This window comes from Branchiostoma belcheri, unplaced genomic scaffold (assembly GCF_001625305.1).
Source record: "Branchiostoma belcheri isolate BF01 breed outbred unplaced genomic scaffold, Haploidv18h27 scaffold140, whole genome shotgun sequence".
Taxonomy (NCBI): domain Eukaryota; kingdom Metazoa; phylum Chordata; class Leptocardii; order Amphioxiformes; family Branchiostomatidae; genus Branchiostoma; species Branchiostoma belcheri.
The window spans coordinates 460,655-487,423 of record NW_017802825.1 but is presented as its reverse complement, the minus strand read 5'-3'; the positions used below and the strand labels follow the sequence as shown (position 1 = coordinate 487,423).

At 38.3% G+C, this 26,769-nt stretch overlaps 1 protein-coding gene across 1 annotated transcript; it reads right to left on the bottom strand.

Moving 5' to 3' along the window:
• Window positions 1-2,533: 2,533 nt before the first annotated feature.
• On the bottom strand, window positions 2,534-17,983 carry LOC109464767 (polycystic kidney disease protein 1-like 2). Its single transcript, XM_019761841.1, has 16 exons — window positions 17,882-17,983; window positions 17,416-17,571; window positions 16,790-16,915; window positions 16,503-16,608; window positions 11,613-11,704; window positions 11,049-11,297; window positions 9,713-9,925; window positions 8,999-9,266; window positions 8,567-8,703; window positions 7,477-7,698; window positions 6,047-6,280; window positions 5,174-5,453; window positions 4,560-4,664; window positions 3,919-4,106; window positions 2,790-2,861; window positions 2,534-2,695 (listed from the first exon to the last, which is right to left on the bottom strand). The coding sequence occupies exons 3-16, from the start codon at window positions 16,901-16,903 to the stop codon at window positions 2,567-2,569; spliced, it is 2,409 nt and encodes an 802-aa protein (XP_019617400.1). The 5' UTR covers window positions 16,904-16,915; window positions 17,416-17,571; window positions 17,882-17,983; the 3' UTR covers window positions 2,534-2,566.
• Between the last annotated feature and the right edge of the window lie 8,786 nt (window positions 17,984-26,769).

Below are 26,769 nucleotides of genomic sequence, written 5' to 3'. Positions count from 1 at the left end.
TGTCGACGAACAATGGGTGTGAAATACATGTTTTCGCCCATCGTGTGCCACCGGCTCGGTGGTAATTGGCTACTTTACAAGTGAAAGAACCGCGTCCGTGGGCCTTGATAAATTATTCAAATTATTCAGCAGCCCTCTGATTGGTCCCCGCTAGAAATTTACTGGATGTCATTCAGTGACGAGCCCCCCCCCCCCGGTCTAGATAGGGTTAAGTGTGCCTGAAAACCAAAAATAGTGCTGAGTGTAGCCTTGTTATCGTTCGAACTATGCAGGTTTGTAAAAACTTGTATTGCCAAGCCATTTAGAATTTGTAACAACTGCTATATGATTGAGCCTACACAACAATTGGAATAGTCATTACTTTATTGATAACAATGCACGAAACCTCAACTGAAAGAGCAGCAGATGGTATAGCGATTGTAAGATCTATTTGCAAAGAAATTCTAAGATGTTTTCTTGAAGCACAGGATTTGGCATGATTTTTTGTACCTTCTGTATATTTTGTATCTAAATATTAGAATTACTGTTTTCAATTGTCTTTTATACCTTCAAAGTTTTGAGTCTATTTTTTAGATTTCAAGCTAGTCATATCTATCAATTGTTAACTTATGATTTGAAGAATACATATTGTAACTTGCACGTAGTGTAATGTGAAGAAAGAATAGTTGACGTCATATTTTAATATTAAATGTTAACCAAAGTAGCTTAATTTAGTAACATATATTTTGTATCATTTAATTTAGTAACATATATTTTGTATAATTATTAATTAAAATTGTTATTTTACTAAGCATGATCAGGTAAGAATAGTAGTAGGCATCCTTTCATTTTGAGAGGTGATTGTAGCATTCTCTGTCTGGTCTGATTGGATAATGTTGTATTAATCTTATTTTTTGCATACAAATAAGTACTGTAACAAACGTCACCACTTTTTTTTACAATTGTATTAGAAATAAAACGCATTTTTTTATCGTAAGCTATTTCCATAGCATGCAAAATAAAAGCTAAACTTTCGTCCTTTGAAGGAAAACGCATTCCCCGAACTCATCATTATCCCAAATACGGTAAAAAAACGTTCCAAATGCTTATCAAGTATGATACTCCATTAATTTTGTCCCCAAAGAATGTCCCGCAGGCGTCGTTGCACATCATTCATTAAACAGGAATAGAGGTCATCACCGCAATGCAAGTTAGCAATTATGTTTAAGTTCAGTAGACCTATAAAATAACAAGGTTTTCTATACCATGCTGTACACCCCATTAAATGCTTGGTACTGTCAATGGGTACTGTAAATATTCCCATGTGAGGAATCGTCTTCAGGGGCTTTATTGTTAACTAGAAAGGCCAATATTTGCTTTGGAGCAAATACAGCGATGGGTTCACCACATTTTACGACATGGCAGGGAAAGAATGAGAAACACAAGGGAAAACAATGATTTACATTGATATAACTATAATATGAACTAACATACGACTAAAACAACAGTTGGATAGCTATTCCCTACTTTATTGGTTAGGATTTTTAATTGCATAATGCAAACTGTTGATTTTCAAAATAAAAATAACGTTCATGCCCCGCATTCCAATGCTGGAGCAGGAAAGCTTGAAATACCTACCAAAACACTTGAATACAGACATACTGTCAGTATGGAAATGCCCTGTGCAGGTGTTAATCAAGTTAAATCCCAACAGCCAATTAGCAAGAAATGCTCTGTGCAGGTGGAAATGCACTGTGCAGTTGTTAATCAAGTTAAATCCCAACAGCCAATCAGCAAGAAGTATAGAGGAAAGCTGCATGCCTATTGGTTGATGCCCTGCATTCCATTGTGATGACTCATACCCAAACGTGGTAAACCTGGCACACTAACACAGTAATACATTAGCTATAACACAGCCAAAAAACTCAAATAAAACCATTCTAAAAGCCTGTATCACAAAAATTTAAAAAACGCCTAGGGGTATTTGCCCACTGTACCTCCATACCAAATTTCAGGACCTTGGGCCCTAAAATGAAGAAGCTGAATCCATTTAAAAAATGGCAGGAGAAGAAGAAGGAGAAGGAGAAGGAGAAGGAGAAGAAACACCAGAAAAAGCAATATGGTTTCACCACACCACTTCGTGGTGTGGTGAACCCATAATAAAAAAACTCTACAGTTGAATGTGACCGTCCCCGTCTTCATTGTTCAATCTTCTTCAGGAAGTTCATTTTTTAATTAATACCATGCATGTTAACGTCTCTTGGATTGGACGTTAAATTAAGGTCCCGTGTTTGGGGAGAGCCACCCACCGCACTTATCGAAAAGAATAGGGGACCTTCCCGATGTGAGTGGTTCAAACGTTACGGTTTTACGCAGCTTGTACTTACATGTACAAAACTGGTGTGTTACACCTAAAGGCGGTTTACCGGTTATGCTTAACAAACAAACAAATGTCCGTTGGTCTGACATGATGAGGTGACAGATAGTCTTAGTACAAGAAACTATTTCTCCGAAATTTTTCACAAAGATCACATATCACATTTTTCAGACAAGATCTAGGGGGAACCTTTGGACTTGAGGTACTTATTTATACGTATCGATGCTCGAAATGTCCCCTTAGCGGTATGTTTCTCGTATTGGTGTACCCATGTAGTGAAGCTGGCTCTCTAACGTAATAGTTCTGGTATGAGTGGAGAATTTTCTTTCTTCTTCTCTCCTGGTAAAGTCAAAAGATGAGAAGTGTAAGACACAGTTGACATAACAATTAGAAAAAAATCAAAAGTAGATGCGAACAGATGAACAAAACTCACCCATATTTTCTCTTCCATTAAATCCATTCGGCTCTGAATCATGGATATGGTCTCTGGAGTAACTTTGGTTTTCTAAAAATAACAACAAAATAATGAAAGATAGAAAGAAAACGAGAAATAGGCAACATAGCAAAATGTCTAGATGACTTCAAATCATTACCATTAGTATCTAAAACAACAAATTTGTAGCTGTTATAACATCCGTACTTGGGAGATGAGAATCAGAAGAACACCTTATCTCGATGGCGTCACAATTAAGGGCCTCACGTTTCAGGACAAAAATCCCAGAAGTCATTGAAATCAGGAAATCGGCCCTCTCCTTACCATTGCTAGACCTTCCATCCATTTCTAATGTAAAGGGGTAGGGGGTTGTCCCGCTTCAACATTACCTCACCTAACCTACATGAAACTAGCACCCCACCAAGATACCAAACATCATCACGGGGTCGTGTGTCGTAACGGTAGAGTGCCCGACTCTAAAGCAAGAGTTCGCGGGTTTGAAACCTGCCATGCCACTGGCCCTCGACAAATTTAAGGCACTTTACACGACTTCCCTTTCTCCACGCATTAGGAAATGAGTACTACTTTGCTTTGGTGGCGTCATAAAATAAGTTTAAAAATGTGTGCCGTCACCACGTCTTGTGATTCTATGGTTTGAATAAATTAGAATCACAATCTAAGCACAGCAACTATCATAATGTCAAACCCGTATCCATATACTACCAGTGTGTGAGAACAACACGACATTTCACGGACGGTTAGGCAAATTTCAGAATAATGTGATTGTAAACGATAGTGGCTTGATTTTTTTCAAAGAATTTCCTTACATTTGTTTAATACTTCAACATTTATTAAACGAAATGGCGACTCCATGCACACTCAAGTTTTTCAACTTATTATATACAGCAAACAAGGACATTATACATAATCTGTATAATGTCCTTGCAGCAACCAACGCAGACAAACGCATGGTCGGACAACAGACATATACTAATTTTCTCCTGAGTAAAGTGAATAAACCCGTGTTCATCGTGTTTTCCAATGGCACAAGACCCCTTGGTTCCAAACCGATCGCTCTGTCGCTACGCCACACACAATCCCATATTTCCTACATTAAGATTCAACTGACCTTGGTGACGAGTTTGAAGAAGATGATGACCAGAATGATTTTGATTGGTTGAAGGATGATGACGTCAGTCAGGAAGGAGATAAGAAAGGCGAAGAGCCAGGATTGAGACTTTGCCCTGCCGTATTCATTACCGTACAGGACAGTAAAGGCTCCAGACACCACCACTATGGCGGCCACTAGGAGCCAGGCTGGAGGGAAACAGATCAGTGTTAACATGGTTACTGTACAGGACAGGCCGCTAAAATTAAACAAGGGACCAAGAAAGACACAAAATATTTAAAACTAAGATAATCATGAGTATATTTTCATTTATCTAAACACTCCAGGATCCTGGTTTGGATATTTGACCCTAGCATCATAAAAGGTTGTAGTTAGATGTATCAATCCACTATGTAATATTGAAATATGAAAATTTATGGACCGCGACAGACTAACCCTACGGCTGAAGAGCTACGGAAGTGAACGAGCGAGTGAAGGAATGAATGAGTGATTGATTGATTGAGTGATTGGGTGAGTGAGTGAGTGAGTGAGTGAGTGAGTGAGTGAGTGAGTGAGTGAGTGAGTGAGTGAGTGAGCAATGTAGAAAGATGCAAAAAATCTTGAATCAACAAGTTGCTAAACAATTGACAAGAACATCTCACCCACTATGCGGCACCACCAAGGAAATGGTCGGTACGGCCTCTGGTCCACTGTGACCTTCGACCCTTCTTTCTTAATGACGTATCTGGTATCCACTTTCTTCAGAGCTGAAACTCACAAAAGGCAAAGTTAAAGAGATTTTTTTTCTTTTTTGCAGGTCAGATAGATAAACATTTACCAAAGACACTGTGCAAAATCCATTCCTTTAGCACGCCCTTGAGTGTCTTGTCCCTCGTGTGTACCTTCACGCATGTTTTAAAGCAGTGCGTAAATAAAGGATTTCGTATAGTGTCCGGATCATTCATATTTAATTATGTTTACCGAAGGAAAACATATTGTTTTTGGTACGTTTCCTCTTCTTCTTCTTCCGTTCCAAACACTGACCTCTGACCTGGCCAATGACCTGATTTGTTGACGTCTCTCACCATGGTAACTCGTGTTGGGTTACATAATGTTGCAATTTCATAGTAGAAGGGATTTATACTGCTGTCTGACCATATATATGAATGTATTTGAGAAAGATAACAATTAACAGAGCAGACTGTATGCGCGGGTAAACATTATGTATTTGCTTTGCAAATGTTACCTTTCTAGTCTGAGGATGCTTTGTCCTCACCTGCATCTTTCTTTAGCCTGTCGATATATGCGGTCGGGTCGGCGGTGTACTCTGCGTTAAACTCCGACCTCAAATTTTGAACCTTCGGCAGGTATCGAGGAAGAACAAGTTCTCCGATGTGCTGATCTTTAAGCGTGACGCCGTAACGTGATTTGTTCTTCGGTTTGGACGTGTGTAAAGACGTGGACGCTTCCTGCCTTGTCCCGGAGTACCGGAAAAGCACCACGATGAACACGTTGATTGGTAGAGCGATGAGGGAACTTTGTAGACCGATTATAAACTAAAAGGTAAGTAGAGTGTTCAATGGACAATCAATAACAATCAAAGTATCTAACAGAACCGAATAGCTTTTGTGGAATCGAAATAATGGCGTTTGAAACAACGGGCCTCATAGTGAACAGTCATGAAGTACAGGATACAGATACATGTAGTAACTTTAGAAAGGTAACATAATTTATGGGTCCAGCTTTTTCGGTAGCAGATACAGGGTGAAATATCTTTGACAAAAAGGTAAAAACACAAAGAGAATTAATATCTCTAGCATTTCTAATCTGTCATTTGGTTTATGGAATGGGATTTATGCCCTCCAAATTTTTGTCAGACTGTTTTATCTCTGTTCGGAATATAAATGAACGTTATCATCATAGTTTATATCAAATAGTTTATCATCATTAAATGTACGTCTCTCATATTTTATCACTGTGACAACGTTTTTTCATCTTTTTCGTATGTGGTGTATTTGAATGTTTAGTACTGGCACTAGTATGTTTACTTGCGTTGTGTCAAGTCTATGTCTATATTAATGTTTGAGCCGAATAGAAAGTATGTTATGCTCAGTGCTAGTCATTTTCAAGTAGGGAAATCATCACTTACGGAGGTCAAGCTGAAGGGCAGAGACAACTCGACGTCTCCTATCGTGACCTTTGACAGGAGGTCCCGGTCTCCCCGGTAGAACATGATGTTGACTAACATGAAGGACATGAGGAGAGACAGACAACACGAGATCCTCTGTACCCGGGTGAAGTGGCCTGAAGGAAACTTGACGACAGACACCCAAAGGTGATGAGACAGGTAACCATTTCCCTTCGTCTTTGACAGCTTTTGTCGCTGTAAGATGTAAGAAGAAATATCATGTCAAAATTTTAGCATCATCAAAAAAGCTATTGCTAGCTGCCAGGGGGACATTGCATCCAGAACCCAGTTATTTGTAAGAATTACTTACTAGGGTTATGATCTGGGGTTATGATCATACAGGTTCTGGGCAGTCTCCCCGTGTACAAGGAGGCAGATTTGCCCAGACACAACTCTAGATACACATGGACTCTACAAAACTGAGTTGAGCATTTTTCTTCATAAGGCACGATTTTGGATACAACAAGAACCCTAATTCATACCAGTATTCTTCGTCCAAAAATCTCACAATAAAAACAATGACATGGCATAACGGAAGATAAAAAACGGAAGTACCCGGCCAGAACAGTAACGTGCATTATGGACAACTTAATCTTTGAGATACTAACATCTGCCCAAATAGTGTCGAAATCCAAAAAGGTAAATCCTTGTCCACACATACATACATAACATTAGGGATAAAAACAAGCACATACATCGGCACACAAATTATACAACATGCCTCGACTTGACAATTGCCAGCTCTCCTCACCAAATCAAGTGACTGTTTAAAGACTAAATGACACCAAAAAGTCTGTAAAATACCTAAAAATATCGAAAGTGTACGTACAATATAGTCACTTGAAGTTTGTTCCAATCATAATGACTGAGAAATTGAGTTTGTATGGCCTTCTAAAAGTGAATTGTTGGAGACTATCTGGCAAGCTTCCCAAAAGCCCACCTCAGGCATATCTATTTGCATCTCTATGTTTTTTTTTTTTGCATTTCTGTGCTTTTTCCTGAGCTGACATCTTCTCATTTATAAATACAGATATTCAAAAAGAAATGTACAGATGCAAATCGCCTGCCAGGACTGGCTTGTGCTGACTTTCAAGGTAGGGTATAGAATTTTGAATGTAACAGGAGAACCGTGCATATGTATTGTAGACGTGTTAGCCAGGTAATACTAGTTATGTCAATTACAGCTAATGTCATACTTTGGTGTCATGAGCACTTTAAGCCTAGCTACAATATAAACCATCATAGACTTGGTTCCAAAAGAAGCAAACTTTCAGGTACCTTCCGTTCGTCGTTCAGATCCGCGCTCCTCCCGATGAAGACAGCCACGATGTACAGCGCCATGACGACACACACAGTCACAAACAAACAAACAAACAAATAAACAAACAAACCTTCCGTTCGTCGTTCAGATCCGCGCTCCTCCCGATGAAGACAGCCACGATGTACAGCGCCATGACGACACACACAGTCACCAGGGCGATCACACTTCTGTCCAGGTTAAAGGTAAAGGAACTCCCCAGGTCCAGCGGGTTGGGCGCAACAAAACCGGCGAAGGCCGGCGTCAACCGGTCACAGATACAGTGTAGCTGCTCACCGGTCGTCTTAGATCCAACCTTTATAAAAGAAGAAACGAAATACTAAAAAAAATACATCCAAAACTAGAAAGGCCGATATTTGCTTTGGGGCAAATGACTTCACCACATGTTGCGACATGGCAGGGAAAGAAGGAGAAACATAAGGGACAACAATGCTTTATATTGATATAACTACAGTATGAAGCGACATATGGTTAAGAATACAACAGTTAAATAGCTGTCGACTACATTATTTGCAAGGAATTGTGACAAATCTACTAAAACAATTGAATGCAGTTCAGCTGTCAATATCATTCTATATCCCAAGCATGTGTCCAATGTGTTTATCCAATTAGTCCAGCACCCAATCAGCAAGAAGATTACAACAGCCCAGCGAAAGATGTACACCTTTTGGTTGTTGCTCTCTGCATTCCTTACTGATGATGTCATGCAATACAGTAAACATACTTCTTTTTTGGCATTGAAAACAGTCAAAAGTCTCAAATTATACAATCTTAAAGGGGTTCGAATTCATGCCAAAAGTTATAATGAATTGTTGTTGGTAGATATGTAAAACATACCCATACCAATATTCAGATGATTTGAGTGTACCACCTGGTCTACAGGGCCCCAAATGTACAGAGGCGTTTCCAAAACCATACCCAGTAGCTTGAGTAACTGCTGTTTTGGCGTTATCTTTATATTAACAGGGCGTCTAAAAAAATAATACTTATTGCATTCGATTTTACCAAAATATTTTATAACCACTGCAAACCATAGCGAAAAGTGACACCTTTCTTTTAGATGTATAATGATACTTGTAAAAAGACCTTTAATATGTTTTGTCATAATATTCAAAGAATACGTGGACATCAAAGAAGATGAATTGTCACTTCCTAACACCAACCTTACATCCGTTGTCAGTCCACGTTTTCATTGTTTCATCAAATGAGATGCATTTGTAGGCAGTGATGCTGGTGTTATAGAGAACCCTGGAGTCGGATATTTCCCCATTCTCATCAACGGTTGGAACTCTTTGGATTCCTAAGTTAAAGTAAGACTTACCATTAGTAATGTTTTATGACTCTTCCAAGAAATATCTACATAGAAAATCACTGCCTGAACAAAATAATAGACAAAATACATGTGTATGATGTAACTTTTTACGTTGTTGAAAGAATACGGGGGGGGGGCATCTTGACGAAATATCTTCAAACAATGTTTTATTCTAACTGTTCTAAGGTCATGTTTTAAAGATACAGATGCAGAAATTATGTTTAAAGACCAGGGCAGCCGTATATTTACATGTATATATTATGATATACTTTCATTAACGTACCTATTGCCCACGTTTCTTGTTCGTCGCTGATGTTTAGGGTTGACTGGTTTAAAAACCAGCTGTACGGCTGCATGCCTGTCATAGTTCGTCCGTCTGAGGTGTACCCAGTCCGTGTCAGCGTGACGTTGTGGCTGTAGTCACCAGGTGTGACCACGTCGCCGCGCTTCAGGTAAGCCCTTAATGTGACGTTGGCGTCATCGCCGCTGACGTCAGGGTTGACGCGGACGTAAAAGGCCACACCTGGTTCTGACGTGTTGAATCTGTGTACCTGTTGGAACGCACAAACGCAGAATGCGTATTTATCAAATATATCAAAAAGGCATTCAGCATCTACATTTTCAGTGTACCTAGTTACGAAACATTTTTACATTTTTTTTTTAAATTTATTATCTGATCTTTGCTTATTCAGCATCCGGACTAAGTTATATGCGGTATTCGAGTTTTTTTATTTTATTTCAATCATTAGCTCATCTACGCGAATATCTATATCTGTCTGTATCTGTATCTGTTAAGCTGGTATAACCGCCCTTCGGCGTTACACACCAGCTTTGCGGGCACGCGGCGCGGCGGCAGCTGGCTACATTACACCGAACGACTTGTTATACCAAACGCTAGAACATCTAACTTTATACTTTGTTCAAAAGTATCTTATGAATTAATTGAAATAAAATGACATTAATCAAGATGAGACTAGTAGTAATGACCTGAACTAACCGTTATTTGTCTGCTGTTAGATGACATGGCTGTACCATTCACCGGTGTGGCAGTGTTTTGTACTGGATTTATTGATTCGATACTTTCGTCGTCTTCGAGGTTTCTGACGATAAGTTTCCGTCTGTCACCGAGAACAGAAAGTCCGAGAACCGGTGTCCTGACGTCCTCGGCGTTATTGGCGTACTCGAAGGGGTTTTGAGGTGTGAAATAAGTCTGCAACATAAACGACAGCATGAAATTACACACCATATTGAAATGAATTCAAACACTGTACACAATCCATTTATGTTTGGGGTAGGCAAAAGTTTATCTAAGGCCATGTTGATTTGATTATATGGATGACATCCTCCGGGAACCCCAAAACTGATGCGAGCGTGCGAATGAAAAAAAAGTTTTGCAAAAAAAAAGTTGCTTTCACTATGAAATCTACGTGGTCATGAAGGTTGAACAAATGGCACAGAATATGTTATGGCGAATAATCTACTCTTCGAATTCATTTCTTTACATTTTTGTCTTTTTTCCTTTGAATTTGGCATTCTACGACATTGGTATTGTTTCTAAATGTTTTCCTTGCAACTTATGGTATACTTTTGCTCATTTAGCAACTGTTTTGCACGATTTACAGTATGGTTGAAAATTTTTTTTTTTGAAACAGCCGAAAATTCATGCGCGCGCGGATGTCATCCATATAATCAAATCAACATGGCCTAATGCATATGAAATAATAAAAAAAAAACCTCAGCTCTCGCGTCTGGTTTCTTGAAACACCAGTTTTTTTTTTATTCCAAAGTTTCATGACTAGACACGATGACGGCACACTCAAGTTATATCAGCTTATTTTATGCCGCCACCAAATAGAGAACATAACAATACTCATTTTCACTTGAGTTAAGTGAGGAAAGCTGTATAAAGTGCCTTCCGAAGGGCACAAGATCGGTGGCATGTTTGGACTCGAACCCGGGACCTCTTGGTAATTCCGAGTCGAGACTCTGCTATAAGAGTTTGTCCGCCATATTGTCATGTTAAAATTGACCATAAGACTTTGGTATCTTTGAAAGATCTTTCTAGAAACGCCAAAAAGTAGTTATTCAAGCAACTGGATATGATTTTGCAAACGTCAGACGTTTCAGCTAGTATCCACTAGCTTTCGTCAGTGACTGAGAGACCAGAGGGGAAATGCAGTTTTATAAGCACAACCTATTGATACTAGCTGAAACGTCTGACATTTTCAAAATCATATCCAGTTGCTTGAGTAACTGCTTTTTCGCGTATCGTTTTACCTGGATGTCTAACCTTAATCGACGTATCTTTCTAGAAAGTATGTGCCTTTTCTAACCTGAGATCCAACAGTGCCGTTGATACAAAGATTCGTAGTGGTATTTTTAGGTATCTGGAAATACGCCTTTGTCTCCCCGCCTGTCTGTATGAACCGTGCGCCGGGCCCCTCACACCCGGACCTCGCCAGGGACATCAGGAAATCTTTAGCTTGGACCAAAGTCGGTTTTTCGTCCCGGTACTTCCTGTCTATCATCGCCAAGGCTAGGTTGTCAATAGCTTGGAAAGCCGTGGTTGTCGCCTCCTCGTTCTGGGAATGGGGATGATAACAAAGCGTTTGAAGGCAAATGATAATTTGAACGCGTCATGAAAGATAGATCAGTCACTAGTAAAAGAAAGCGGAAGAAATTTTCACGTCTCATCATTAACATAATAAATCAAAGTGACTGATTTATTGTGTATTATGTAGTATTCTACATGGAGGTCTAATACTTATATATCTATTATATTTGTTATAAAAGGTTACAAGGCAATAGGTGACATCCACTGCTGACAACTGGGAAATTGACGATAATTAACATGATTATCAGACTATTAAATGGCTGTATTTTAAAAATACACCAACCTTTTGAAAGTCCGAGGTTCTGTTCTGAAGTTGTGCCTCCTCCCTCTTCTTGCCTGCGCTTTGACTGGAAGCTTCCAAAACGTTCACAGCACCTAAAACAGGAGCCTCGTTTAACATAGGGTCAGAATTAATGGACCTATACCATTATTACGTCACAGTTTGTTTACCTGTTCTAAAGAACATTCTAGAACGGTCAGTTAAAGAATAAAGATCATTTCAAGAAAAGAAACAAAAAAAAGGCAAGAAAAAACAAGACGACAACACAAACGAAGATGACACACCGGTTATGCAGAAGGAGAAGCCAAGACAAAGAAGTAACTCACTTGGCGATATGGACGAAGCAAAAGTGTCATCAATCTTAAAATACCTACGAAAAGGAAAGGAATCTCAACCAGCGAAGAGGCCTCGAGAGCCAAGCTCGTCGTCCGAAACAGCACAGACATTGCCAACAAAAAAAGCACAGATGGAGGACCTACAACAGCGGGAAAGCTCATTTGCCGAGGAGGAAACACAAACCGCAGTGACATGAACGCTAATGCAGATAAAGCGACGTCATCTACGGGAAAGAAAGCAGAACGGACTAGACTACGAATATGGATTATTGATTAAGACTCTTTATACATACAGAGACAACAAACATACGTAAGTATTTGTTTACAAACATTGGAACTATGGCTCGACAAGAAAAATTAAGTGTACTATCCCTGAATACAAGAGGGCTAAGAGAAAAAGAAAAAAGAATGCAAATGTTTACATGGTTACAGCATCAAAAGACAGACGTAATCTTTTTGCAAGAAACGCACTTCACAGCTGAAATAATAGAGCAAATTAGGATGGAATGGAAAGGAAAAAGTTACCACAACGTTGGAACAAATTTAAGTAGAGGGGTAAGCATTCTATTTAAACACAACATATCTATTACTAAACAGGAAATACACAGTGATAACATAGGAAGAAAAATACTAATAAACTGTGAAATTAAAGGGGAAATGATCACTTTTGTTAACATCTATGCCCCTAACACACAAACCACTAGAAAGTGTTTCTTAAAAGAACTATCAATTGGCTACACGACTACAATATATACGAACTTATTATTGGAGGAGATTGGAACACAATCTTAGATCTTAAGAAGGACAAGCAACCAGCTTCAAGACAAAATAATACATATTACACAGAGGCAGCTTCAATAATACACAACATTTGTAAAATATTCCAACTATATGATGTCTGGAGAGAAACATATCCAGAGAAACTACAGTTTACTTGGAGAAGATTGAAACCCTCAGTAGCTTGTAGACTGGACTTTTTTTTAATCCTAGAAATCCTTTAAAAGTAGAGTAAGCGGTACCGACATCAGACCAGCTACACGCACGGATCATCAAGGGATAACAGTCAAAATAGACACTAAAACAGAAGGCAGAGGGCCTGGACTATGGCGATTTAATAACAGTTTATGCCAAGACAAGAATTACAGAAAAATGTTAATACAAATAGTGGAACATTTTCAAAATAGATACAAAGAAGAAGATAATAGAACACTGTGGGAACTATGTAAAAAGGGTATTAAAGAAAAACAATTCAATACAGTAAACAAAAAGCGCGCCTTCGCTCAAAATGTGTGCGAACGCTCGAAAAAGAACTTCTAGATTTAGAACGACAACTAAACGACAATAACGAAATTTTACTAAAATACAACCAAGTAAAGGAACAACTAGATAAATTTTATAAGTACAAAGCAACAGGAGCAAGGATAAGAGCAAGAACAAGGTACTATGAAGAAGGCGAAAAGTCTACAAAATAATTTCTAAATCTAGAGAGAAGTAATAACAAAAAACACACAATTACAAAATTGATAGGACCAGGAAATCAAATGTTTACAAACAACACCGAAATACTGCAACAATGCAAGGAATTCTATGCAAATTTGTACACATCCAGACAGGTGCATGAGGATGAGATAGAGAATTTTCTGGGAAAGGTTGAAATACCACTCACCTTGTCTGGGGAAGATAATATTTATTTAGATAGCACACTGCATGATAAAGACTTCGAAAATGCGTTATCGCAAATGAAAAAAGGGAAAACCCCCGGCTCAGACGGACTTACTGTTGAGTTTTATCAGGCTTTTTGGGACATCGTAAGCCAATTAGTAATTAATTCTATTAGAGAAGGCTTGGAAAAAGGAGAGTTATCGGTATCTCAAAGAAAAGCCGTCCTTAAACTGCTACATAAAGGCGGGGAAGATAATAACATTGATAACTGGAGACCAATCAGCTTGCTTAATGTTGATTTCAAAATATTGACACAAATATTAGCGAATAGGTTAAAACCTTTTTTATCCAAACTAATAAATGTTAATCAAACTGCTTATATAAAAGGGAGAAGTATTACACAAAACATAAGACTACTCTTAGACATCATGACATACACAGCAAAAGAAAACGTACCCGGATTATTGTTATTCCTCGATTTTAAAAAGGCTTTTGATTCTGTGGAACGAAATTTCTTATTTAAAGTGCTAGAAAAATACAATTTTGGAAATCAATATACGAATTGGTTAAAAACAATCTACACTAAATGCACAAGCGGAGTTATCAACAATGGCTGGATTTCTGACTTTTTCCTTTTAGGCAGAGGAGTGAGACAAGGCTGTCCACTATCCGCAATTCTTTTTCTTTTCGTAACGGAAATACTAGCATTATATATAAATCAAAACAAAGAAATACTAGGAATTAAAAATTGTAGATGGTGATAACATAAAAGAAATAAAAATCTCTCAAGTTGCGGATGATACAACATTGCTATTAGGAAATGAAAAGTCTGTACATACTGCAATAGATACACTGTCTTACTTTAGTAAAATTGCAGGACCTGAACTAAATCTTAGAAAGACACAAGCTATCTGGCTTGGTTGTTGGAAATTCAGGAAAAAACAAATACACGGAATTTCCGTACCCCAAACACCAATCAAGTCTTTAGGAATTTATTTCAGTTATGATAAAAAAGAGTGCAATGAAAGAAATTGGCATGAAAAGGTTACAAAAATAGAAAGCATGTTAAACATATGGAAGAACAGAAAGCTAACTCTATATGGAAAGGTAACTATATTAAAAACTCTAATAATGTCACAAATAACATACTGTGCTACAGCTCTATTAGCCCCAGAACAGGTTATTGTTAAACTACACCGTCTATTTTATCATTTTTGTGGTCAGGGAAGAAAGACAAAATAAGAAGATCGGTTACCATAGCAAACTATGACAAAGGCGGACTAAAAATGATAGATATCAGAGCACAAATCGAAGCATTAAACGCTGGGATTATTAGACGTCTTATGGATAATACATCAGGAGATTGGAAAATCATACCAAGTCTTTATCTAAACAGCATTGGAAGTGACTTTCTAATCTTGAAAATGCATTTTAAAAATAGATCAAATTCTCCCAATCTACACCACATACCCCCATATTATAAGCAAGCCATACTTAGTTGGCACCGAGCGGGTGGCGGAAGACGTACCCGAACCAGTAACAGCTAACGAAGTCAAAAATCATATTATTTGGGGGTCTAGCTATGTCACAAAAAACCCAAAGAAAAGAAAACATGCAATCATTATACTACAAGAAATGGATAGACGCAGGAATAATATACATAAGAGATCTGTTGGATAATAACAATCATATAAACGAATTACAGATACTTAACAAACTACACGATAAAAAAATTGGCTTGCTGAAATGTACACCGTTAAAAATGCAATTCCGAAAAGATGGTTAGCACTACACCCAAACGACACCCAATGTCAAACAACAGAATGCACAGAACAAAGATTAAAATACACAAACTACACATGTAAATACTTATACAGTATGCTAATTATCGACAAAATCGACAAACCACAGAGTGAACAAAAATGGGCTGTCATTTTTGATAAGAATTATCAAACTTTTGAACTTCCATGGATTGATATGACTATACATTTAACAACAGAAAGAAAATTATCAAACTTCATGTTTAAGTTGCTCCATCGAATACTTCCAAATAACAAAAATTTACATAGGTGGAAAATAGTACCATCCCCATTGTGCCACATTTGTAAAGTAGTAGAGGATGAAAAACACATGTTTATCAACTGTATAAGATTGGGCAACTTCTGGGAAAGGTTCAAGAAACTTTTAAATGTATTAGTCAAGATTGACCTTGATTTTGAAACTTGTATTCCCATAATGGGAATACCAAGAACTGAGAAAATGTACAAAGGAGGCAATCACATGATTGCATTAGCCCTGTATGCCATATTTAAGTCCTGGATCATGTATAAAGAGAACGAATGTTTTGATAAAATAAATTGCTTTTCAATATTTTACAAAGATCTTAAAAACATACTATGCATAGAATATAACATATCAGATACAAACGCAAAGAGAAAGTGGGGTTACTTAATTCCCCTGGTAATGTAACATATATCTATTACATTGTATTGTATTGTATATAAAAGTTTGTATAGTTTGTAAATAAAGTTCATGGACAGGACCATGAAAAGGAAAAAAAAAAAAAAAAAAAAAAAAAGATCATTTCAAAGTTTTCAAAGTCAGGTATGTCTGATTTTTGCTGCGACTAGTTGTGTTGACAAAGCATTACATGCCGCATGGGTGATTTAGTTGTGACATTAGACGAAAGTAGTACTGTATTAAAAGCCTTATATTAGGCTAACGCTACACAAACACACACCGCGCTACGCACCCCTGTACAATATAAACGTCGATTGACCGGCATTCATTGCGGTAAACAAACTGTTACGTAATAATGGTATAGGTCCATTGTAATCGGGATATAAAGAAAATGACCAGAAAAACAATTCCTAAATATTTTCTATCATTGCCGTACCTGAGACAAGATGCGCAGCTGTTTTCTCTAGTTCTTCTGCCCCTAGTTCAGATGACTGAGTCGTCAACACCTCTTCTAAGGTTTTTAATGTATCAGCCGCCTTTACCTATAAAGTGAAAAATTATTAAAGTTTAAAACATTTTGTTATTGTCTGAAGCCATGGTAATGTTTAAGATACTTGCTACTGTGAAGAAAATTTGCTCTATCAAAATGACAAAATCCACACGAAAAATTAAAAAAAACGCTCTCAATGCACTGTTGTCCTAACGTAAAAAGACAGGTCTTACTTGAGACTCATCAGACAGTTCTTCAGGTTTGTTGATCACGTGTTCCAGCGTGCTAGACACCTGTTTCACCTGCTGCAGATCCAGCACCTGCACCTGCTCCAGGATATCCACCATCCGGTCACGTGCCTGTATGTGTGTGGGCAACATCATACATCATACCACAATATTTTCAGAAAACAAGGTATAAAATCAGGTTCCGCTGCAGCGTCAATGAAAGCAGATAAAGGCCAAAATAAATAAAAAAGTTAACATAGACTGACCTTCATTGTTATATGATCAATCCATATAACACCAATTCATTCATGGCTTCTTAAATTATTGATAATCAAAGCATGCAGAAACACAAAAAGAAACATTGCCGCCATCTTGGATCTGCACACCTCACCAACATGGCGGCAGTTCTGTGCATACAAATGCCGTGAAGCCACATTAAGTACTCTAATATCAGTGGGTTGTACTGTCCACCGTGTATAAGGTTTACGTTTTACATTATAACCGGATCCGTTTTTACTCCGGAATGATCATCTTTCATGGTTGTTGGCGTTCAAGAGTAGAAGAAAAAGGATTTACTGTTCGTAACATCAAACGCTGTAGGATTTGAGAAATAAAATTGACGACAAGCAAACCTCGATCCTTGTCGTATCCTCGACATCTGATCCATTGGCGACGTTCAGCACGGACGCCACGCTGGTAATTGATGACGTAGTCTGTTGTACGTCGTCGACGTCCAAATTGTCTAAAACCGTCTCTAGAAACTCCTCTACATGTTCAGGTGGTCTGACCTGCAAATCATGATTTTTCTGCCTGAAGTTTCTTTGTTTTTTTCTAATTACGTATTGCCACTGAGCAAGAATTCACCCTCACCAATGACAAACTAAACATTAGTAGAGAGAGAGAGACAGTGACAGAGAGAGTGAGAGATTGAGAGGAAGAGAGAGAGATTAAAGGCAGTAACATCAACAAGATACTGGAATGCATGCATATAACGAAGCTTTAACATACATCTGTACGTACATTTATGTCTTTCTGCAATCTTTTGTCGTTAAGAAATGTGAATTTAACATAATATATGGGTTATACAAGGACTCTTACATGTGTTGTAACACTTGTGTTGGCGAAGGCGCCCAAGGCATCAGCGACACGGATGACTATTTCCAGCTCGTAGTTCCTGTCTGGGTTTCCGGTAGGCAGCCTGATGGGAGGGGTGCTGGAGGCCTGGATCACGAAGTAAAGGCACAGTCTGTCAATTAAACAACTCTAACACGCAGAAATCATATACAAAAATGTCACACTGCTAATAAAAAGACGATATCATCATACAATACAATTGAATGATTATTGTGAAAATGGGTAATAAGAAGAAATTGCCAAAAAAAAAAAAACGGAATAACGTATCCAGAACAGTGTCTGTCTTTTTTAAATATATATTCCAACATCTAATCACAAGACGTGGTGACGGCACACTCAAGCTTTTTTTTCTGTTATATTAATGCCGCCACCCACACAGGAACAATACAATACTCATTTTCACCTGAGCGAAATGAGTAAAGTCGTGTAAAGTGCCTTTTCCAAGGGCACAAGTTTAGTGGCATGTCAGGCGGGACTCGAATCCGGAACCTCTAGATTAGTAGTTGAGCACTCAGAACAAAGAAAATTTGTATCTAGTTCTATGACTGAATGGGTTAGGGATGGTTATAGATAGCCCTTGCCCCAGGCATTGGTCTGGACACACATGGGATATCTAGGACCGTGCCTGTGTATATATCTGGTTAAAGCACTGTTCTGAATACACCACTAACCGGCCCGCTGTACAGGAGAAGTTGGTTGCTGGAATCGTCAGTGGAATTAACAGAGGCAACTGTGACGTCAGCCGGAGTGTATTCAAAGTCATAACGCAGAGGTAGATCCGAATCATAGAATCCTGAAAGACAATGTCATATGACCATGAAATTATCACGGAGTTTTAATCAATTTCAAAAAATTTAATCATTAATGTAGTTCTTACTAGTACGTGTATCATAATTCACCAAATGTGTTAATAAAGACATCTAACAAATGTGCCTGACATGCCACCGATCTTGTGCCCTTGGGAAAGGCACTTTACACGACTTTCCTCACTTTGCCAGGTGTAAATGAGTATTGTACTGTCCCTGTGTTGGTGGCGGCATTAATATAAGTTGAAAAAACTTGAGTGTGCTGTCACCACGTCTTGTGATTACATGTTTCGGAATATTAAAAAAAAAAAAAACAAATTTGCCGTAGATTGTCAGTTACGTGGAATTACCACAAATGAGGATGGATATCGATGATCTACGAGTAATCAACATCTACGTTCCTGTAGTTTCTCAGCACATTTGGTTGCAAACTCTAGTTACACAGCTTCCTTTATACAATGGCCACTGACTATATCAATAGAAATACAAATGAATCTGAATAAAAAACATGATTATACAAGGTCTGTTTGAGCTTTTACCTTGACACTGTATCTCAAAGGACCCTTCGGATGTATCTGAATCGTGGACAGCGCAGGTTCCGACACTCGGTGGTTCGTTCAGCGTGAAGGAGTACTCAGAAGAACCAGACTCTGTTGAGTTACTGTCTGTCACCATAGCGGTTACAGTATACGCCCCATCCTGTTAAAAAGAGGCAAACGTCGTTGTAAAATCATTTTTTAGATTAAAGGAAAAAAAACTCCATTTACTAATTCATATATTTATATTTTTCCAAGACATAATTTCAAAAGAAAATGATAACATGTCAAACATTGAAGAAAACAAACTCATTCACAAGGAGTACGTGAAAATGGTATGGGCACAAGAACCATATATGTCCATATTAGTAGATAGTTTATTGTACCTTGTCAAAGACACCGGCCCTGAATGTAAGGTAGTCTTGATTTCTGTCGTTTAGAATGTTTCTGTTCCAGTCTTGGTCCGTCCAAGTAGTGACCGAGCCTTGGCTCGTACGCTGCATGAGTGTCCAGCGGTACGTGTACGCGTTGAGACCGGTACGACAGTTGCTGCATTCCAGGAACAGCCGCATCTTTTCCCCAGCGTTGATTTTAGGACCGCAGGTTCCGTAGGTCCTGTCACAGCTGTGGAAAGAAATGAAAACTATCAAATTAAAAAAAAAACAAAAAAAACAAAAAAAAATAAGTAAAATAAAAAAAAGGACGTCTGACAAAAATACTACACCCCGACAACACAATTTTCTAATACATAGAATAATCATAATCTCAGTCTAAAGTTGGCGATTGAGAGCTGCAACTAAATATTAAAGGAATCCAGTAGAAGTGGCATAAACCTATTCTAAGTAGTCGAAAACCTAGTTTATGAAATGCAAATACTTTTTTAAACATTTATTGACAAAACATGGTGACGGCAAATTCAAGTTATGTTTATATCCATGCAACCACCAACACACAAGACAAAAAGAAATACCTAAGGATTCTAATAAATGAAAAACTTTATTTCAGATTTTGCCACACTTAGTATAGGTCACAACAAAGCAAGATAATCAAACGGCCACAATTAACACAATAATAAATAGAAAAGAAACTAACTATAGTTTTTTTACATTCAAATTTTCCTCGCTTTTCTGTTATTGTGGAAATAAAGGAACAGATAGATTTTTGATGCATGGTTTGTCTAATTGCATTTAGGAATATAAATTTTTCTACAGTACTTATACAGTGTATAAAAATGTTTTTGTAATTGTAACAGTAAATCATTTGTACTTCTGTATAGCTGTTAAATGTTGATTATACGGTCTAATTTGTAGCTTAGCAAATAATTAAAAACTCCTCAAATCGCAGACTTACATAATCGATGTAAGTGGGATGGTTGAACGAACCACCTCCACGATTTGACTCGCAGAGACAGCGTCCCTGCCTGGTGCAGACACCTCCACGGTAAAGGTAAGCTCTTTGTGGAGTGTTTCAAGGCCCAAGTTTACAGTAAGTAAACCTTCATCTCTTCCGTCTAGTACAGGACAAACCCCATCTGGACCTAAGCATACATCTCAGTTATACACGGTATTAGTTCAGGAGCATGTTGAGAGATATAGAAACTCAACTAGAAAGGCCGACATTTGCTTTGGAGCAAAATTCAGCATGATTTCACCACATTTCACGACATGGCAGGGAAAGAAGGAGAAATACAAGGGAAAACAATTCTTTACATTGATATAACTATAGTATGAAGTGACAACAGTTGGATAGCTATCTCTTACTGGTTGTAATTGCATGATGCAAACTGTTGATTTTCAACTGAAGATAAAAAAAGCGTTTACGCCCCGCATTCCAATGATGGAGCAGGAAAGCTTGGCATACCTACAAAAACACTTGAATTAAGTTCATACTGGCTTTAAACAGGTGTTTGTTGAGTTAAACCAAGCAAATCCGAACAGCCAATCAGCAAGGAGAATATAGGAAAGCTGCATGCCTGATGGTTGCCTGTTCTACATTCCATTCCGATGACTCATGCCAAGATATGGTAACACTGCTATGGTACATTCTCTATAACACAGCCAAAAAGCTGAAATAAAACCATTCTAAAAGCCCGTATCACAAAAATGAACAAAGATCCTGGGGGTATTTGCCCACTCTACCTTCATGCCAAATTTCATGTTATTTGGTCCAAAATGAAGGAGTTGAATCAATTTAAAGAGATGGCAGGAGGAGAAGAAGAAGAAACGTGAGCAAGGAAAACATAATAAGGTAAATAAGTCACACAGATTTTGGGAAGAAACAAGAATCTGTAAAATGAATATGTAGGAAACTTTTTAAATACGACGCAATATTTGTTTTTCAACTAGCATGTAACTGTTCACATAATGGCAGTCATAAATTCAAGGAATTTAAAATATGACAGTTCGCTATGATGGTATTTATTTATTGTCAATCCATCGCTTTCTGAAACGTTTGACTCGTCATACAGAGAATTTACCCAGTTCCTGATATATTAGGTAACTTTCTACCTAAATGTCTTTTCACCATCGTCGGCGTTTTATGTAAGTTTACTTACCAGTGGGAGTACAAGACCAGCGATAGTTCAGATCCTTGCTCATTGGTATAACTCCATCAGGGTCCGATGACAGCGTGGCCGCATCCAGCGTCACTTTTCCTGTACCGACCTGCCTACGGAATCCACCTAGAATACCAGCAATAAGGGAGGAGGCCGTGATGCTCACAGAGGCGCTGTTACTTGTACGTGATACTACAACGCCTGTGTTGGTTTCATTCACCGTCACTGTGAGTCTGAACAGGTACGTGCCATAGTTCAGTGTTCTGAAAGGGACGAGAAGATCCGCCTTTGTGGAGACAATGTCCGCTGCTGTAATAACAATGTCGGAAAGCTCTTGCCAATGCGTTCCTGCAGACGGCAAAGCTTCCCATCTATACGTTATATCAAATTGTTCTGTGCAGTTCACACCGACGGAAAACCGACTGGTCAGTCTGAATGCTCTGCTGCGAGGAATGGACATTCCTCCGCCGATGATGGCCACCTCAGGTGAGCAGTAGGTACATCCGTATCCACCAGGTGTGTTCACACAGGTAGAACCGTGAAAACAAGTCGCCCTGTTCTCCACACACTCATTGAGATCTGATACGCAAAACGAAAGGTACATTTAAAGTTGAGGATCAATTACCTAATATGTAACTATAACCTAACTTAAGCTCTAAAATTAGATTCTAAAGATAAAATCATGTTGCTGCCGCTGTTGTTTTCTATAGAAAGAATAGATGCTTTTTCATGTAGAAGTCTATATTCACGTTTACCGAAGGAAAACATATTGCTTTTGCTACGTTTCTTCTTCTTCCGTTCCAAACACTGACCTCTGACCATTGTAACTGGTGTTGGGTTCCATAATGTTGCAATTTTATAGTATGGGTGATTTATACTCCTGTCTGAACAACTATATATGAATGTATTTGAGTAAAAATGAACAGAGAAGACCATATGCGAAGGTAAACACTATGCATTTGCTTTGTAAATGTTACCTTTCTAGTTTATATATGAATCACAAATAGTCTTAGCTATTATTAGAATAGGCTTTTACCTGTTACTGCTACTGTTGCTCCCGCGAACGTAAATGATGAGTTCTGCTCATTTTGTTTCATGTAAGTCTGCAAATGTTCCTCTAACGTTTTTGGCTGCAGGGGCATTTCTCCCTCCAAAAGTGTGACGGACTGAAACGTAACCAAGCTGCCTCTCTCAAACCTTCTGAACCCTGGATTTCCAAATCGTGTGATTTCCGGGATGGAATCAATCATGTAGTTCAACTGTAGGTTGGAAAGATCAGAAGCCCTTGTTACTGTGGTGATAAACTAAATCCCCCAATGTAAAAAAAAATCACTACTGACATTTTTTATTAATTGTCTAATAACCTGCTCCGTTTTGTTTCGGCCAGCGACCTTTGACACGGACACGTGATAATCCATTCGACTTGACGGCACACGGGGGCCGGACGCTTGTTTCAGTTTCTTCTTTCACCCACCACCACCCCTTCCTCCACCATTGTTAATCATTAACCATATGTTTTATTAATTTTCTGGGTGTTTTTTTTTTCGGAAAATTAATTTATTAAAACTTTTCCTAATTTTTCCGGCTAAACTGTGTCCGCTTCTCTTCTATGCTTCTTAGTTTTGGATGATAATTTTCACATATTCGACAAACAAGCTAACAGGAATAGTGTCGAATACGAAAGGACAAGCATTTAACTCAAAAATGTTTATTTTGTGATGTAAGGAGAAGCCAAAGCAAGATAGAGCCGATTCAGACCAACAAGCATAGATGTACAAGGCGGTATTTGTACATTTACTTACGTTAAACAAGTGTTCTCTCTTGCTCTGTTCATACTGTACTCCACTGGGTGCGTGTTTGTCCGGCTCATAGTCGTAGCTGGCATTGTATACCAGGCGGACATAAAACCTATGCAAAGCTGTTTTAATGTGCGAGATTAAGAATTAATTCCATGCTATATTCTTGTCCGTCCTAATAAATAGATTACATTAATGCGGATTGCAATTACAAAATACACTGTATTGATTTTTTTTCATTCCGGTGTATTTTTAAAATCTAGCCTCGTCCAAACCTAAATAATCTATTACAAGTAAATTGTATCACACGATAGTTGAGAACTTAGGCATTTGAATGCGTATTTTCATGTACATGTTTACCGAGAGGAGAGGGGTAAACACAATCGTCTAAGGCACTTAAAGCTATATTTAAAAAAAAAAAAATTAAAAAGTGACCTCTCGGGCATCTAGTACACGATTGTTTGTTTTTTCTAACTGTATAATGTAATATTATTAATTGATATATTAATTGATGCTTAATGTGTATTTTCCGAGAAACTGAAAATGCAGCCTAACTAATAATTGTTCAATGCGGTTAAATATTGATATAACACAATGACGTCTATTGTATTATCATTATAATATGTCAAATGTTGATGAGACAAGTTTTCTTGAAAGTACTTAAAAGTGTATCTAAATACTAGTTAATCATATAATGCTGTATTTTATGTAAAGGACTCCAGGAAGAATAGTGATGTAATTATCACTAATGGGAGCTTCCTAAAAAAAATAACAACAAGAACAACCTTTGCAGTTGTCCTGGAACCTGATGAGCCACGGACGACATCCACATCTGTAGCTTCCTGCTGTGTTCAAACAGGTTTCCCGGGCTTTGTTGCAGGGAGACGCTTTTCCTCTGCACTCGTCTATATCTATGTACATAATATAAGGACGTGGTTATCGAAGCATATTTTGAGACCGTTAGTTTTATGGTAACCAATAATTTGTCCAATAAATTGTGTACTGAGTCTACTGACGGTAGAGCCTTACCTTAACCTGAAAATGCGTCACGTAGACAACAACGAAGTAATTCACTTTAGAAACAAGTAAATTGTGTGCTTCTCCTGCTTATTTACATATCTTTAGTAACCCTAAGCCTTCCAGCCATTCCAACTTGTGGTCTAACATTTCATCTTTCATCTTTGCCGGGATTTATGCACGATTTGCTGATAGGTAGAATATTTTTTTGCATATTTATGTGTTCTTACTACGTGTAAATTGTATTGTCTTCTGCCACCAATTAAGGATGTTAACATTATTTCTTGTTTTGTACTTTGCAGTTAGATTTCTTTATGTTTGTATAACGTCTGTGTTTGCCAGCTTCGACTGCCTTGATGATCCGTGTAAAGTAAACATTGGGCAAAAATCAAGTCAAGTCAAGTTTTTTTACACTACAATCAGGTACTATGTAAAGCAAAGCGTTTTGTAAAAGACATCAATCCAGTACAATGTAGATTTTAAGCTATACAATATATATAGCAGAAACAAAATGCACTATGGTTTCCAAAATAGGAAAAAATTACTGTCAATATTACAGATCACTACTATATAGCTCAGCCAAGAACTCCTTCATTCCCTTCGCATAGTGGTAAAAAGAGTAAATATTATTCCGATACTTGCCAACACAGCTAATTCCATTTCCAGCCCATCCAGTGTTACATTGACAGTTTGGATTAGAGCCTACATCTTGACAGGTGGCCTGGGCGTGACAGGGCGTTTGACACGTGACTGGTGGGCTGATGGTAGATGTTGTGTACACTGGTGAAGAGATTGTTGTTATTGTTTGGAAGTTTTGATTATGATGCATGCTTTGATATGTGAAGCATGGAAATGATATGCTGCCCGTTTATAGGTATTAAGGCATTATATCTAATTGTCTACAGAAAAGCCGACTGATTATGGTCCCTTAAATGAATAGAAGCATCTTTATTTGTGCATGCTAAACTTAGGCAACAAAACATAAACGGGACTTTGAAATCTGATTGATTAAGAAATCTAGTTTAGAAGGTAACATGCCGACACTATGCAGGGAATTTGCAATTTTAATGTTCGCAAAAATCTAGTTCCATATGTGACATGCCGACAAGATGTATAGAATTTAAAAATTCAATGTTAGTGTTCACAGGCTTTGACAAAACGGAATACCTGAACATCCTGTTCCAAGAAAATGACCATCTCCTGTATATCCAGTGTTACAGGTACAAGTCGCATCCAGGGCAGGAGCGGGGTTATCTGTACAGGTGGCCTCTGTCACACACGGGCGGACTAAACAGGCATCTATATCTACAGGTGGAAACATTATGAAGAATAATGTGATTTGTAATCATTAACAGATGCTAACAGAGTGGTAGGTTCAACAGACAAAATAACAAAACATCATCCATGCATATGTTATTCTATATACTGACAAGCATGCATATCTCTGTAGTCTCGATCGCATTTGCACAGATGCCCTCACCATTACATTCCGGAACACTGGCACTCCAGGTCCCGTCCCCCTGGCAGGTGACACTGGTACTGCCATCCAGTTCGTATCCCTGGTCACAGCTGAACGTCACCACATCCAGGTAGGTGTTCGATCCAACAGGACTCAAACTGCCATTTGGTGGAGCTAAAAGGTTAGGACAACTAACCACTAGGGAGTAAAAGAAAAGAAACAGGTTGTATTTTTAACTTCCGCTCTGCAATAAGCAAAATCCGAATCAGCGCCCACCCTCTCGTAATAGAGAGAGGGCGGTATAAGAAGTTCCCTGTGTATGAACGAATTTGTAAATACTGTGCGTTAAATAATGTGAAAGACGAAACACATTTTATCTCATGTAAGTTCTAACCATTGCAGGTTGGGACATTTGCACTCCAGGTCCCGTCCCCCTGGCAGGTGGCACTGGTACTGCCGTCCAAATCGTATCCATGGTCACAGCTGAACGTCACCACATCCAGGTAGGTTTCTGCGCCAACAGGACTCAGACTTCCGTTCGTTGGGGGCGAGAGTAAAGGACAATTGACGGCTGAAATATAATGTAGGAAGCGATAGATTAAAAAAAAGGCTTAAATCGTTGTCTGTGTCAAAGGTTTGCTTACGATCTACTAACTCCTTGTATCTATAAATATCAACCTCTTC

Coding starts and splice junctions, on each gene's coding strand:
- LOC109464767 (XM_019761841.1), bottom strand. CDS start 16,903: ATGGTGGATATCCTGGAGCAGGTGCAGGTGCTGGATCTGCAGCAGGTG. Junction 16,609..16,789: donor AACTGTCTGATGAGTCTCAA/GTAAGACCTGTC, acceptor TTCACTTTATAG/GTAAAGGCGGCTGATACATT. Junction 11,298..11,612: donor GAACCTCGGACTTTCAAAAG/GTTGGTGTATTT, acceptor CCCCATTCCCAG/AACGAGGAGGCGACAACCAC.